Raw genomic sequence first — 16,566 nt, 5'->3', positions numbered from 1 at the left:
TACAAATATAATGCAGTTTATTATTTCTGAGAAGTGCTTTTGTCATGTTTTCTAATAATGTCCATAAGATTATCACCTGTTACAAGACCATTTTGAGAATGTTTACTCCTCTGCTGTTCTTTTCTCTTTTGGTCATGTAGATATGGTGAATTTAGTAATTGAGCTGGGAGAATGGTGCCAGTCGGTTTAACTCGCTTTGCAACATCCCAGAAAAGTCTCTTGCTGTTGTTATTAATAAAAGTTATTGCAGTTCCACTGTGGCCCAGCCGACCTGCTCTTCCAACCTGAAAGAGATAAGCGACTGTATTTAAAGAGGGCCAAATTATTAATCTTAGAAAGCAGAAAATAAAGGTTAAAGAACTAGAGAGTGACAAATCAGAACCAAAGTTTAGACCATGCGCAGTAGCCAACTGACATCCTGTCTGCCTGAAGCAGCAGATTCATTCATCTGGATTAAACTGAAGCTCAATCCAGACAAGACGGAGGTCCTGTTGGTTGGCGGATCAGGCTTCGGAGAGGGTGAATTGAACCTTGTCCTGAACGGGGTTGCACTCCCTCTTAGGGACAAGGTCCGCAGCTTGGGAGTGCTCCTCGACCCGGAGCTTTCACTGGAAGCTCAGGTAACAGCAGTGGCGAGGAGCGCTTTCCTCCAGCTTCGGCTGATTCATCAGCTGCGCCCCTATCTGGAGAACGACTGCCTTGCGACAGTGACACATGCGTTGGTGACTTCCCGTCTGGACTTCTGTAACGCGCTCTACGTGGGGCTACCCTTGAAGATGGTCCGGATACTTCAATTGGTCCAAAATAGAGCTGCCAGGCTGCTGACGGGGACTGGACGTTATGTTCACATGACGCCAGTTCTCCGTCAGCTTCACTGGCTCCCCATTGAAGTCCGGGCCCAATTCAAGGTGTTGGTAATGACCTATAAAGCCCTAAACGGCTTGGGTCCTGGTTACCTGAAGGAGCGCTTACATCCTTATATGCCCAGCCGCCCCCTGAGATCGGCGGGAGAGGCCCTTCTCCGGGAGCCCTCCGTGGAAGAAGTTAGGAGGGTGGTTACTCGGAGGAGGGCTTTCTCAGCGGTGGCGCCTAAGTTATGGAATGCGCTCCCCAGAGAGGTCCGCCTGGCGCCGTCGTTATTTGTTTTTCGGTGCCAGGCAAAGACCTTTTTATTTAAGCAGTATTTTAAATGTTAATATTATTGAATTTTATTTGGCCAGGGCGGCTTGTTTTATATTGTATGTTTTATATTATATATTTGTATTTTAATGTATATATTTTAAAATGTTATTTTAATTTTTTGTTGTAAGCCGCCCCGAGGCTTCGGCGAATGGGGCGGCATAAAAATGTTTTAATAAATAAATAAATAAATAAAATCTTTGAGAGAAGCCAGGTGAGCAAGAGGATTTCAGCTAAGCCTGCTAAAGGGCAGCCATTTTACCAAAAGTTGCTTCTGAGCCATGAGGGAGAGAGGAGGCAGCAATCAGGTACCCCTTCTGTGCCTGAATACAGCTCCTGCTAAAAGCTTCCCATCCATTCTTCTACATCAGAGGGAAGGGAACCCTTGTGATTCCTCCTTTATTTGAAATCCTGTGATTTTAAGCCTTGGTGCTTTCTGAAAAGCTGCTGTGGAGAGCTGAACTCAAGTTCTAGTCCCATTTGGACATGAAGCTTACTTGGTGATTTTTAGTACTTAACCTACCCTTCTTCACACAATGGTTACTAGGATTAAACAGAGAGTCACTGTCTCTCAGCATAACCTCAGAGGGGCCTAGGGAGGATAACATGGAGAGGAATAAGGTCACATGTGCCATCTTGAGTTCCTTAGAGGAAAGGCAGTGGGTTAGTGTAACAAATAAAGGAATATGTGAAGTTGCTCAAGAGATTTTAACTGGCCCTCAGATAGTCAGTCATAAAACCCCGTATCAGTGTAGTAGGACAATCTATGAGATGTTCAGGGACAGAAACTCTACTGCTGCATAATGAACTGTTCTTTGCTTTTCTCTTGGCTTTGGCGATTATGACATTTTCATATACAGTTCTCATTCTATCATTCTATTTATGAAAATAAACGGAAAATATGCTGCTCCTATAATTTGTTTTCTTTAAATGTGCCTGTGGGATTCATCCTTCTGTTTTCACTTTATTGTTCTGAATCTGCATATTTATGGTCTAGAAAGCTCCATTAGGTGCACTCAAAACTTAATAACTGAGAAGGAACTTCTGAACTATTCTGCAAGCTCATTCTCACACTTCTGAAATTTCTGCATTTGTCAAGTGTCAATTTGCAGGGCTCATAAAAGGAGGAGAGGGTTCAGGAAATGCCCACCACCCAGGCCCCTGAATGATGAAATCTAGTCTGCTGTAAAAGCTCAAGCTCAGCTACCCTCAGCCTAGTGCCAGACTATAACTCAGTGCTACAAGCTGTAGTCCAGCTCATCTGGAGAGCACTAGCAGGACCCTGATAGACTTAAAATCAGGCAGGTGTGTTTACCTGGTGTACATATTCATCCATACTCGAGGGCATGTCGAAATTCACCACAAGTTTAACATTGATAAGGTCCAGGCCACGTCCCAGGATTCCAGTGCTTACTACAACTTCGTATTTTTCTTGAAATAATCCCTAGTGCAAAGAACATACAAATATTATTTCAGCTCTCTCATACCTGTCTTGCTGTTAACAACAGCAAGTCAGAAATGTTAAAATTAATGTAACCATTCTTTAATGTCTGGGAAAGGAGAAGAAAAAGCTGGTATGCTGTGAAGATTCTTGTCAAAACTGAGGATTTGCAGCAAAATAAATCAAGTCATTGAAAAAGTTACAGTGATGCTATAAATCATGTTGGACACATTTTAAAGCAATGGGAAATACTAACAGGATGATTAGCAAAAGAAGAAGGAGCCAAGGTATTTTCCTACAACTGAAAACTAATGTTAATGTGTACCACCCAATAGCTATAACTACCTGAGCAGTGTGTGGCAGTTGAGTAAATACATTTCACTAAGATTTAAAACCAGATTTGTACAACTTAAACAACTAAGACAAGGCTTGCTAAAACCTGCTGAGTATACCCCTGTGTGTTATTTGGAATTGTGTAGGCTGTGGATGTCTTCCATTTTGCAAGCAAAGCCTCCATCTTGTCTGGCTCAGCAGAGATGGGCAAAGGACAGCTCAGAACACCAACACCACTTGAACAGCAGGTGCTTGCTATCAGAAAGCCTAACAAGGCCTGCATTCCAGGCCCTGACTAGCTAGCTTGCCGGTGCAAATTTGCCAGCCCTCCCTGTGTCCCTATTTATCAGCAAGTTGCTCAGCCACAGTTGGACTAGCTAGCGGGGAGATCTCAGGGCTTCGTGGCATCAGCAGCAAAGAGTGTCTAACTAGGTGCTTAGCCCTTCCTGCCATTTGATGGAAAACAGATCTCTCAGGTACCCTTCATTGGCCACCTGTTCCAGCTGATAGAAGCCTGCCTTGCAGTCCAGTTCATGCTGTGCATTGTAAGTAACTGCTGCTAAACACTTGAGAAGGAAGCTGTCTTGCCTTCTGTGTGCAATAAAAAGCTTTCCTCCTTGTGAGTAAACCCAGACCTGGCATACTGCTCTCCTTAGGATTTCCAAAACACCTTGAACCCATGGCCAAGGCACTACAAGTTGGTAACTGTCTCAGCAAAAAGGGCAGTCTTAATCTGGTGGTAAAAAGTTAATATATTTTTAACACCAGGAGGCTCTCAGTGGGAGCATCATTCCATAAGTTGGGGGCTTATGGAATGATACTCCCACAGAGATGTTCACACTGAATTCCCCCCAAATCTACTTGTCTCTAGCTGCTACTATATTTAAATATATTTATAAGAATAAATGAATATATATCCAAATAGGCAAAGAAACTTCAGTAATCAACTGCATCAAAAAGCAGCCTTCCTAAAGGGCCAATCCACAGTATCACTACAGCTCAAAGCCCATAGAACAGGTCATCATTCTTCAACCTGGTGTTCCCCAGGTGTGTGGGACTCCTAGAACTTTGGGCATTGTAGTCCTACACAGCCAGATGTGCCAAGCTTCAGAAGGATAGAATAGGCCCTGTAGTTTGTATGCAAGGCAGATCAAAGTATTTCTCCCAGCTGCAGCCAAGTTGCCAGAACTAGCATAGCAGCACAAATACAGCTCCGGCTCATAAGCACAGTGGAAGGGAGCATCTATACAGCACCCTGGAATGCTGCAAAGCACAGGACCGCTCTGGATTGGCCCTTCAGCAGTAATTGCAAAAGACTGTATTGTCTTCCACAAATATGTGGAACAAGAAAGAAAGAAAATTAGCTTTTTCGGACACAGTTGTGTCACAGATGTCTACAAACCTGCAATATGGCCATTCTTTCCGTCTGGGATTTATCAGCATGCATAGACACTGTTTGCAAAGCTGTGATTTTATGAACAGCATCACTCAAAAGGTCTGCACCCAGTTTACATTCTACAAATACCAGTACTGGAGGCTTGAAGAGTTTTTTATCCTAAAAAAACACAAAAAGACAGAAAGCTATAACTTAATGTCTTGTGCATCACAACTGTCACGGTAACAGCTCCATTTCCCTTAAAATGGTTCCTATGCATCAAAAAGAAATAATATTCATGATAAAATGGCCAACAGGTAAATAACATGTCTCAGTTTTCAATTGGAGATGGAAATCACACCTTATCAAACTCAAGCAGTTGTTTTACAGAAGTAAAAGTAAATAAATAAGTTTTTACTTAAAATATACATTTATAATTATAGATTTATTTAGGTGACAGCCATCAAAAGTATTTTAACTACTACTGAGAGTAATTAGAATTGTCTTGAAAGACCTGCCATTTGACATAAGTACTGTTGAACTTTGTAAAACAAAACATTATTTAAAGCAAGGAGGCACCTGCTGTTCCCCGTGATTACTGCAGGCAGAATTCTATATGGCAAGTACGAGAAGATCAAACATATTGTAAAACTCTCTCAGCTATGCGAACGGGATGTTTAATTTTGGGATTTGGCAGTACTGATCAAAGTATCAGTGGTCCATCCTAACTTATGTTCCCAAAATGAGAATATTTTTCTCTCAGGCAGTTAAATAACCTTCCCTTAGCCTAGCAGGAATAGCATCTCAAAGACTAACCTACAGGAGACAGAGTTCATTTCTGCAATCCTTTCTGCCTTGAATGTGTTACCCATTTTGCCCTTGAATGCAGTATTTCTCATGATCATAGAGTATCTTGACCTTGTTGGAATCAATAAAGAGAGGGTTTTTCCTTACAAAATGTGTTTTTATTGACCAGTGTTAATCAATATGTAACGTTTAGAAAGGGCAAATTATTTGTGTTAGCCCTCAAGCTGCACGCAAATTCTGAAGGGGCAGATGTGAAACAACATCAGGATTCTTTTCCTCCATGGAGTGCTACTGTATATTCCATATTAGTATTAATGATTGGCACATAACCATTGACTGCCACACACTAATTACATTGACTATGGCTTTTGGAATGCCAAACAAAATACAATAATCCATCACTTGGATTATTAAAAACCCTCACACAAGTGGCTTGTGCTTACCCAGTGAAAACAAGTTTACTCCTTAAAAGGAGCGGGGCACTATACTACAGCACAGATTGTTTAATACTGTTTCAAAAGTAGTTTGTCATGTCAAATAACAAGCTACTATTCAAGAATTAACGTACCTTTAAGTATGTTACTCCTGATCAGTTTTTCAAATCCTATTTATTTTTCTAATCACATTAACACATGCAGAACAGAGTTAAGACTAGTTTAACACACCTTTCCAGACCACAGGCTCAGACATACTCTATATACTGGACATGCAAAACAACATTATCAATAAGGCTGAAAAAATCAACATTATGTTTCTTCCTGCACACCATTCAACAGAGGTGATGGCCAAAGTGGATTACCGGCATGCCAATGTAATGGCAGAGTTCCCAAGAAGAGAACTGCATCAGATCACTAGCCATTTGCTACTTCCAAGTTTCAAATATCCATAATTTGTAGGGGGGAAAGGGAGAGGGGTTCTCTTTCTACAAATACTAACATTTAATATTTCAAAAAGCTTTTTCTTTTTGGAAGGTTCCTCCACCCACAAAATGATCTGGCGAACACCGGGGCATGGCAGGTCCTTCTCTCCAACAGTTATTTTCACAGGATTTTGCAGAAGCTGATTTCCCAGCTGCTCAATCCCAACTGGCATTGTAGCTGACACCAAAATGGTCTGATGATCTTTGGGGATATTCTCCAAAATATCCAACACCTGCTGCTGGAAACCCATCTTTAGCATGGTATCAGCCTATTAAGATAGAGAAAGGGGAAAGAAACAGAAATAGATTTGTTAGCATTAATATTCTAGTTTTAGAAATACAGCTGAGAAAAATATAATTGCACATTCATTACCAACGTGATGTTTAGGGAGAAAAGGATGGCACAAAATCAAATTTGCACTTTTGAGAAACTATTACACCACAGCTAGAAAGTCTGCAATTTAATAAGTAAAGGATTAAAACTATCTTCTCTAACCTACTTCCTTCCAGTTGCTGTTTTGGGCTTCAATTCCCATCAGCCCTAACCGGTATGCCAAAGCTGGTAAGGCTGAGAGCTACTGAATCTGGAGGGCACAGGGTTGGGGAAGTCTGGATTAAACAGAGGTTCCTTGTAAAAACGAGAGAAGCTGCCACCATGCCTACCCACGGCGTTTTCAAATTCTGCCTGATGTTTTCTCTCTCCCCTGCCAACAACTCAGGCCCAGAGCAACAGCCCAAAGTGCCAACTGTGTGTCAGGCAGCAGTCACTCCCACTTTGCAAGCAGCTTGGGCACTGGAATGAATGAGGGACCTTTTATTCCTTGGCTGCCGGTGTGCCAGTGAGAAGAGGCCTCCTCCCTTCCTCCAGAGCTCAATTATAAGTAGCATACAAATGTTGCCCTGTTAGAAGGATGACTCATAAGAGGGCCCAAGGACACCAGCCGAATAGCTTTCCAACGACACCATGCACTAGCCAAGGGAAGTGGACATGTGCCAGAAATCCATTACAGGAAAGATGTTTGATCAAATCTGTACATATTTTGCTGGTGAGGGCTTAAGTGGATGGGCGATCTTTTGGGTCTGAAGGCCACACTGGCTCCTGCAGATTCCAGCAGGGGCAATCTGAGTGTGGGGGGGAGTAGCAGCGGGTGGGTTCAGGATCCTCTGCCTCCCCATCCATATGATCCCAACAATTAATGGAGAGAGGAGAGAAGAAAGAGGCCTACACCTCACCCCCCACCCCATGACCCTGATAAAGATGGTCATTTCAAGACTGCTACAGCAGCAAAGAAACTGCAGTCTCCGTTCAGCAGGGAGGGCCACATTAAAACCTCTCCCCACCCCAAATGATCCCAGTTAGGATTGTGCTATCCTGCTGCCATTGCAAGAGTTGTTGTTGTCAGTCGCAAAGACGTGTCTGACCCATCGCGACCCCATGGACAACACTCCTCCAGGCCTTCCTGCCCTCCACCATCCCCCGGAGTCCACTTAAGCTCACACCAACTGCTTCAGTGACTCCATCCAGCCACCTCATTCTCTGCCGTCCCCTTCTTCTTTTGCCATCTATTGTTCCCAGCATCAGGCTCTTCTCCAGGGAGTCCTTCCCTCTCATTAGGTGGCCAAAGTATTTGAGTTTCATCTTCAGGATCTGGTCTTCTAAAGAGCAGTCAGGGTTGATCTCCTCTAGGACTGAACGGTTTGATCGCCTTGCAGTCCAAGGGACTTGCAGGAGTCTCCTCCAGCACCACAATTCAAAGGCCTCAATCCTTCGGCGCTCAGCCTTCCTTATGGTGCAGCTTTCACAGCCATACATTGCACAGGGAAAACCACAGCCTTGACTATACACACTTTTGTTGGCAGGCTGATGTCTCTGCTTTTTAGTATGCTGTCTAGATTTGCCATAGCTTTCCTCCCCAGGAGCAAGCGTCTTTTAATTCCTTGGCTGCAGTCCCAGTTATCTGCCCCCACCCCATCCCACGCCAGGAGCTTAAGGCTGATCAGTTGGGTGACCATCAAGAGAAATGGCCTGAGGGGCTGAACTAAAATGATCAGGGACAGAAAGCCCCCTGCAGCTTCCTCACAGGTGGTCCACAGTATGCAGTCACCAAGGAAGAGATGGGACACACGCAACAGCTGGCACAGATTCCTTTGAAAAAGGACACATTCACATGCTCGCTTTGACCCACAGTATATACTTACTTCATCCACTACAACAATGCTGATATTACAGAGCAGAACAGAACTTTGTTTTAGGATTTCTAGGAGCCTTCCTGGTGTTGCTATAATAACCTAACAGAAAGGGTTGGGGATGAAGGCAGGAGAGAGAAACACCAACATTAGAAAAATAAATACATTCGTTTCACAACAGCCTTCAACAGACCCACTTGCCAAATGAATGTTTGAGCTGTACTGGCCTCTACAATCCATTAAGAAGATTTATTTAAAATGCCATAGGGTTATAGGAAGCTGCTCATACCATGGATGGGTTGCAGCATTCCAGGGATCCAGACAGGTTTTTTCCAGTCCTCCCTGGGACCTTCTGAGTGCAAAGTATGTGTTTTAATGTAAGAGCCCTGTATCCTTCCAACAGGCCAGCGCAAGAAGGCTCATGATCTTGGCAAGGAAGAATTCGCAGGGAGAGAGACCATGTGGCAAGAGCTACAGGAAGCTGCCGGAAAAGGGGGCAGTACATTTTTGGATGAGTATCTAATTCTTGCACCCATCTCCCAGCACTTCCTTCTAGGAACAGCCACAATAGCAACTGAAGATGTTTTGTCTTGTGCCTTTTGGACACTACAACTTCTCTTTAATACAGAACAAGCTAATTCAGGTAATTGCTAATGCCTCTTTTAAATACATGCTTTGGCAATGACCAGTAATGCTCTTTTGGGGAGGAGGTTATTGTACAGATAAATGTTACACTGGAACAATATTCCCTGATGTACTTACTCTACTAAATTATTTAACTGCTTCATGGAGATTAACACACCGAAGAAATGGATTCTCTGCTTCCCTTTGGCAGTAAAAAAATGATTACAAAATCGGCAAGATAATCAGCTATAACAGAATGAACAGGTGACATACAGCTGCCAACTTCAAATGGATGTGTTGATATTTGGTCAGCTTTTGTTGAAGCCTATACATATCAGCTGGAAAGCTGCATGGATTGAATACAAACCTAAGCACATTCATTTAAAAATTGGGGGGATCTGTTGGGGAACCCTTTGCGGACATCACTGGAGGGGCCCATGTGGGGATCTCTTATTGTATGCCACTTCATTCCAGCTGAAGTTTGGGGCATGTGTGTTTTAAGAACAAGGAGGATTGATTTGTAAATTAACTAAAAGAAAAGAACCTAACGCCCTTGTTTTGTTTTGCAAAGGTTGATTCAGATAGAATATAGCCACACTGAAACCTAGGGGTTGTACTCAACTTAGTCCATCCTCCAGCAAAATGGACACTACTAGCAAAAAGGATCCCTCCTCTGCCCTGCAGTGCCCCGTGCATGTTCTTGAGGGCTGAATACCCTCCAGAGGAGATTAGATGGGGCCACAGGGGATACAAGTGGAAGGAAAGGACGACAAAGTCCTGTTGTACAAGCAAAGATTTGCCAGCACAATTGAATCCTGGGTCAAGAGAAGGGGAAATTTCTCCAGGGAAGAAAGAAAACTGTTATGTGGAAGAGAACGAAAAGGTGTCTTTCCTGGCCTTTCAAACCCTGACTTTGAAGTAGTGGTTGTTGTGGTGGAGCATGGCAGACAAATAAGTGGCAACGTTAATCAAAAAGAAAGAAATCAGAGTATATGCCACTCATATATAGAGTTCCTTCATATTATCTAATTATTTTCCTTAAATAAAACATTGTGGAATAATGTTAATAAAACATTGTGGAAGCAAGTTTTACCTTAACATTTTGTTTCAGGCGATGAAGCTGAGGTGGCAATGGTAATCCTCCAACCAGAAGAACCGTTCTCATATTTGGAAGGCCAGTCATGAGCTCTTTAGCTTGTTTCTCTATTTGTATGGCCAACTCTCTTGTTGGTGCCAGAATAAGTGCAGATGGAGTTTCCATCTAAAAAGGAAATAAGAACAAGCTGTGAATCTGCAGTCTCAAAAATCCACCATTTTTGAGCACAGTTATTTCATCAGCCCAGTTCAACAACATCCTTTTCATCTGGGTGACAAAAGGGATGAACGTGCGACATGAGAGACCAGGGCAGTGAGTGAGCGAGCTCTTAAAGAAAAACACAAAGGACTGACTGGTCCACGCTTCCATCTGTGATGTCTTCTACTCGCATTTTGACGGCTGTAGCATGAATTACTGGCATGCATGCGTGAATGAGCTTTCGCCGATCAAACCCTACGGACATATCATTGCTATCATCTTAGCAATGCATGTCCACACATTTAGCTGCTGGCCATCAAGTTCATGTACAGTAGTCCAGTACAGCTCAGAAAGATGTGCAAATGAAGTTGTGTGATGTGCAAAACCAATCCATTTCTCAATGGGTATTTATCATTATTCACATTCTGTGAACTGCATAGTAAAATTCAACTTCAGTTACATAGAAGGTTAGTCCAAGAGTTTTGTTTCCTATGCTCTGAAAAGGCAGCTTGACTCTCAAAACCTTTTCTGCAATATGTATCCAGTAAGACTATTATAAGCATATGTTAAATTCCACAACAGAGTAAATAGACTTGAGTGTGAAGAGGGTCCAACCTCGTATTTTGTGTGACACATACCTAAAGATGGAATCGACCATGCCATCCACAATAATCTGAAGATTTACTTTCGTTTTGGGGGTCTGCAGTACTTCTGCCTAATGACTGAAAACAGTCTCTTTCCCCTTTCAATAAAGGAGCTCAAAGATGTGAGACTGGACAACAAGTAAGAGAAGGATCCCAGAGCTCTGTGCAGCTTCTGGGAGGCCACAGGATAAACTAGATTCCCATTTCAAGGCCAGGGACAATCTGGCCATGCTTTGGCCTTGGAATCTGCATGCCATTCCTTCTCACAACCATGCCAGCTGCCTCTCCCAGGTTGAGAAATCTGTTCAAATAATTTACTGATTAGCAAGCCAGGTTGCCCTTGGCCTTGCTATCTCTCTTGTCAGGCACAAATGCTGGACACAAAGAAATAGACCGGGAGCAATTTGAAATTAGGAAGGAAGGCCTGTCATCCTTGTGCTCTAATAATGCCAGCAAAATCTCATAATGCCAGCAAAATCTCTGCTTCTCCAAAAGGTTGAGAGTGCAACTTATTCTTTTTTTCTTCTCCAAAACATGCCCAGATTTGGGAGCCAGATATATCAACTATTCTCCTAGCCCAACCTATGCATCTTTTGTTAAATGGAACATTCAGTAGATTCAGCAATTGTAGTAGATATCCAGTCATGGTACTTGCACAGTACTGTTTTCCTACTATTTTGATCACTTTTTCAGGTCAAATAACACACACAAACAAACAAACTTGATGATTTTTTTATAGGAACACCAAGATTGTCTTCTACTGAGTCAAAGCATCAGTTCAACTAATCCAGAACTGTTAACACCAACCAGCAAAATTCTCTAGAATTTTTGATCACACCTCAATCTTTTCAGTGTAGTAAAGTTCTCCCTTTGAATGCGTTGGGGCTTTCTTCTCAGTAAACATGCATAGCAGTGTGTTGTACCGTTACCATTACTTCCTGAACATGTTGGTTTGAACTTACCTCTCCCAAAGCTTTAATTATAACAGGAAGCAGGAAAGCTGCTGTTTTTCCTGAGCCTGTGTCAGCAGTTGCAAGAATATCCCTGCCTTGGAATCCAACCGGAATCATCTGCATCTGGACAGGAGTTGGCACTTCATAGCCTGCCTTCTTTAAATTGCTGTTCAGAACGTCAGGAAACCCACAGTGCTCAAACTCTATAATCGGTCTCGCAATGATTCCTTCACTTTGGACAGCTATGCCCAATTGCTGCTTTAAGTTTTCAATCTGCTCATCTTGAAGGCTTAACATAAAGGAATTCTCTTTATAGGTGTAAGTGCCATCCTGGAAAGCAGGCGGAGGTTCTGCCTCTTCAAGTCTCGCATTCTCCTCTTTGATCCGTAAAAGGTGTTTGGCTTTACACTCCAAGCTACAGACATCTTCGTCAGTCTTGTCACAGATGTACTCCCCATAACGACCACAGACCACACACACGGGTTCCCCAGGCTGTGGCCAGCACTGTGTTTTACTGAAAGATTTGATGGGCTCCTCAGCAAGAGAGCAGTCCTCATTGTTCGCATTTTCCAAGGAGGCTACAGTAGGGGTCACAACAGAATCAAGACAAGGTTGTGGCTCAGAGCGGATTTCCTCTGGTTTGCATAAATCAGTCTCTGAGCTTGGTGTGCCTTTTATATCTGGCCTGGCACCGCTGGACTCTACAGCCTTTTCAAATGAGGATTCACCCAGAGAGGACTTAATTTTCTTAGCTAAGCAAATCCCATCATCAACAGCGTTCCTCTTCACTTTAACAGTCCTTGGAACAAACATCCTTCAACAGCCTGTCATACATACAGAAAATAATTAGTCCTATTAATCTGTGAGAAACTAATACCTCAGTATCATGCAACCAAGCAAGGTGCAAGCGATAGATCGTTACTGATTTTCTCAGGAATAAGTCCACTGACTTTTATTAGATATTCTAGAACCCATGTGCTGTGGGCAGAGGCCAAATGATTGGTCTCCTGACCTCTCCAGTCTCCTCCGCTCCTGCCCACCGAAGTGCCTCCTTTCTGCCTCTGATTCTCCCTTCTGAGGTGCACCATCTCCAACCTCAGAAGGGGTTTCCTGAGCTATGATTTGATCCCTGGCACACTTGCCCAGAGATTGCAGGATTGCTCTCTTAAGCATTTGAGAAATGGTGCAGGAATGGATTATTTAATAACAACCTTGCAAGAAAATCCAGCTCACCTAAGCTCTTTTCTCTGCTCCAACAGTGGTTCTTCCTAGAACCTTCTGCACAAAAACGGTTCTCACTGCAAGAAATAAACACAGTCATATTAAAAAATGTATGACACATTCTCTGTTTTGTTGCTCTGTTAACAGCAATGAAGGGCCCCTGTGGTGAATGGCCTCTCCACTGAAAACAACAGAGTATATGAATGCTTGTTCAGTAAAATTTACTATAATGTCTCTTAAGCTTCAGGCAGCAGAAGCTACAAAACTTCACCTCCTGAAAGGGGCAGTTCTCCTAAAGTAAATCACAACACTTGTTCTCTGGCCAAACACCATAATTTGCCGCTATCTTTTAATCTGGCTTTTTAAATTGTAGTTATGGCAGAGAATGCATTGCCCCTCAAACTACAAAGTACTCTTTGCCTAGAATTGAATGCTTTCTTTTGGATATCTTAGTGGGCAGGCAATAGCATAGGAAGTAGTCTGAACCTTTGGAATAGGGGAAGTTCTACAATTTCTGAATGAATCAATAAACCAACCTCTGTGTCACTTCCGTTGTTATCTTCTGATCCACTTGCTGCCTTTTTTGGTGCTATAGAATATAAAATCTTAGCTGTTCAAACAAGACTGAAAGTTTCAAGCCTTTCTTCATAAGATGATCCAGTCCCTTGATCCAGCACAGAGTGAATGGGTAATATATGCATATATGCTTAAAATAGAAAGAGCATAGTTAAAAGAATTCTGTTTCTAGAAGACTGTGCCACATTTCTAGGAAGGGAAATAATGGGGGAAGTTGTCCAGTCCTATCATTTCCCTGCTTTACCAATGCTGCTTGTATTACCATTTTAAAAAGTACTAAATAAACTTATCAGTTATGTGCCAATGAATTATAGATGAGTCAAGTTGGTACACAACATGTCTTTATCTTGAGGGGAACCCAGTGTATCTATTTTTTACTGTTTTCATTTAAAGAGGTGGGGGCAGATCTCATTTTAGCATCACCAAAAAGATGAAGATCACTAAGGGGTCAGAAAGACATCCTTCAACTCCCATGGCTGGCTAGCCCATGCTGAAAGTTCTAGAACATGTACCTGTTCGTAAATGCATAAGACTACACCCTAAAATATCTATTAACACAGATCAGTTGTGATATATTGCATAGTACACCCAATTTCATGGGAATAATCCCTGCTGAATTCAACAGGGGTTACATTTGAGGATTGGCACCAAGCAAAAAAAATCTGGTGGTACCTTAAAAATAGGTATAGAATTATGGCATACATTTTGATAAACCATTTTATCAGAGGCAGGAAGCATTGTTTAGAGTGCACATCTAGTGCTGTGTGCCCAGTGATATTTTGGACTTCAATTCCCATCAGCCCCAGCCATCTTAGCCAATAGTCAGCAATCCTAAGGGTTTTAGTCCAAAATACCAGGTTGAAAAAGGCTGATCTCTACACACACAAACAGGGAGGAGGTGGAGAAAATTATTATTAATATTGCTACATTCCCTCTCTAGCACGTCTTTCTTCAACTTGCAAGGGATCCAAGGCGGCCTACGAGGTTCTTCGGCTCTCCACTTTATCCTCACAACAACAGCGCTGTGAGGTAGGCCAGGCTAAAAGTGACCGGCCCAAAGTCCCTCGTGAACTTCTCGGTCATCCCTCTATTCTGACGGAAGCGACATCCTGAGACTGGGCTGAGCTCCGACCGAGCGTCCTACCGTGATCCCTTCCCTCCAAACAGCCGGGGCCGCCCGCTACAGTCGGCGCAGAGCATACAGCACTCCTCCGAGTCCGCCCGGGTTTCCGGAATCTTGCAGCCGCTCTAGGCCCTCAGCGCCTCTCTGGTCTTGGCTTGGATTCTTTGTCCAGTCGTTCTCCTAGAGGCGGAAGAGACTCTTTGAACGTATCATACACGCCTCACTTCAGGTTCGTGTTCGACTCTGCGTGGCAAGGCAGCGCCTTGGAAGGACACGCACACGGCAGCGAATGGAATGCGGATAAAGTAGGCGGGCGTTCTCTGCAATCCTTTGCAGTGATCAGACCCGCGGTAAGTAAATATAAATTCAGAGGAGCTGTCTATTGGAGCGAACAACAAATCGAGGAGGCTTGTGGTACTTTAAAGGCTGAAATTTCATGCATGGGCAAAAAAAAGCGCTACAGTTCTCAGCCAGTGTTGCCTGCTTGGGAATGCTGGGAATTGTAGGACATAGATAGGATTATCCTCTAACCAATGCATTCTGATATATTTTAGTGGATTTACAGATGCATCTGAGTAAGTGCACTATACTTTACCAAAATGTATGCCAGGATACATTTCTTAGGGTGCAATCCTATTCAAAGTTAGACCCAAAAGCAGGTCTGCAACTCCCAAGTGGCTGGGCCTAACTCGAGCTGTCAGCCTATTTGTAATGTACTTGAATAGGATTATGCCTTTAGGAACCAACCATTAAGTTCAACAAGAAGAGCGAGATTTCAGTGGGATAGTTAGACGGAACAGCCAAACAAATAATGTTTTTTTGGTCAGAAAAGGAAAAGGGGCCTGTGGAATGGCTGGATCTTTTGAGACTTGCAGCCCAATGCATTTTACTCTGAAGTAAACCCCACAGTGTTCATTGTGTGCACCTCCCAAGGTTAATGCCTGCAGAATATGTTTAATATAATCCCAATTTAATTCCGTGATTCTGTTTAACCACACATGAAAGAATCCACAATTGCAATCTAGAACCAGAAATCTTTCTGGGCAGGGCAGGGGGAATTACAATGCCACCCCTATGAGAGCAACAGGAGAGAACTTGGCCGCAGATTCGCTCATCTTCTTTTGCTTTCTGCGCTTGGTACAGCCTCCTCCACTTACTGGTCATATTTTTCTAAACTGGTATGTGGAAAATGCAAATACCTTCTGCAGTTTAATGAGTTGGAGAAGCAACAAAACATTCCTGTCCAGGATCCCACTGTCTGTGCCCATTTCCAGGACACTCCATTACCTCTCCCCCTCCCTTCACACACACTTCAGATTTCCCCCTGCCAACAGACATTTAGCATTCTGAAGTCCCTGAAAATCCATAAAATGGGCAGTCAGAGAATGAATTCCCTAACTGATGCCTTTAATAATTTATTTAGCACATTTATAGCCCACGTAGTTTTTTCCACCAAGAGACCCAAGGCAGCTTGCATAATTCTATACATTTTCACACCAACCCTCTGAGGTAGGTTAGGCTGAGAGAATGTGACTGGCCCCCAGTCACCCAGTTTGCTTCCTACAGGAGTTGGGATGCATCTCCAAGTCCCAGTCTCAAACCCTTACACCACTCAGGGTCTCCACTATAATGGTGGTGTTTTCTGCTACCTTTTAATTTCCAGCTCCTCTTCCCTGATTCTTCTGTTGGAGGATCATTTACTCATCACTGCCTGTTCCTCTCAGAGCCGTACATCAGCTTTCTACTTCTGTCCTCCTCCTTCAGTTATTGAACCGATATTGGCCCAGTGCAGATCATCTGTTTGCCAACTACAAACATTTTCTACCAGATATTTTCCTGGTCATCTGAATTAATGTAAATAAGATGTACAATTTCACATACACACTAATT

The 16,566-nt window shown here is 43.1% G+C and overlaps 2 protein-coding genes across 3 annotated transcripts in view; one reads left to right on the top strand and one right to left on the bottom strand.

Annotated features, from left to right (window-relative positions):
* On the bottom strand, positions 1 to 14,789 carry DDX59 (DEAD-box helicase 59). 2 transcript variants are annotated; one of them, XM_044432564.1, is made up of 10 exons: positions 14,698 to 14,789; positions 13,514 to 13,683; positions 12,990 to 13,054; positions 11,766 to 12,580; positions 9,959 to 10,126; positions 8,254 to 8,343; positions 6,072 to 6,323; positions 4,356 to 4,508; positions 2,495 to 2,623; positions 1 to 284 (listed from the first exon to the last, which is right to left on the bottom strand). In XM_044432564.1, the coding sequence occupies exons 4-10, from the start codon at positions 12,567 to 12,569 to the stop codon at positions 21 to 23; spliced, it is 1,860 nt and encodes a 619-aa protein (XP_044288499.1). In that variant the 5' UTR covers positions 12,570 to 12,580; positions 12,990 to 13,054; positions 13,514 to 13,683; positions 14,698 to 14,789; the 3' UTR covers positions 1 to 20. The 2 variants fall into 2 exon arrangements, with proteins under 2 accessions (XP_044288499.1, XP_044288501.1); XM_044432566.1 differs by lacking the exon at positions 13,514 to 13,683 and having other exon boundaries at positions 11,766 to 12,334; positions 14,698 to 14,781.
* Positions 14,790 to 14,947: 158 nt separating this feature from the next.
* CAMSAP2 (calmodulin regulated spectrin associated protein family member 2) overlaps positions 14,948 to 16,566 on the top strand; it is a 124,928-nt gene continuing 123,309 nt past the window's right edge. Inside the window, exon 1 of the mRNA XM_044432428.1 lies at positions 14,948 to 15,026. The gene's annotated coding sequence lies outside the window, so the exon portion shown is untranslated. The remainder of the gene's footprint in view (positions 15,027 to 16,566) is intronic.

The sequence above is a fragment of the Varanus komodoensis genome, unplaced genomic scaffold, assembly GCF_004798865.1.
Source record: "Varanus komodoensis strain SLA01 unplaced genomic scaffold, ASM479886v1 scaffold24, whole genome shotgun sequence".
In the NCBI taxonomy this organism is placed as follows: domain Eukaryota; kingdom Metazoa; phylum Chordata; class Lepidosauria; order Squamata; family Varanidae; genus Varanus; species Varanus komodoensis.
Note: the sequence above shows the minus strand (reverse complement) of the source record. Positions and strands in the feature narration are given on the sequence as shown.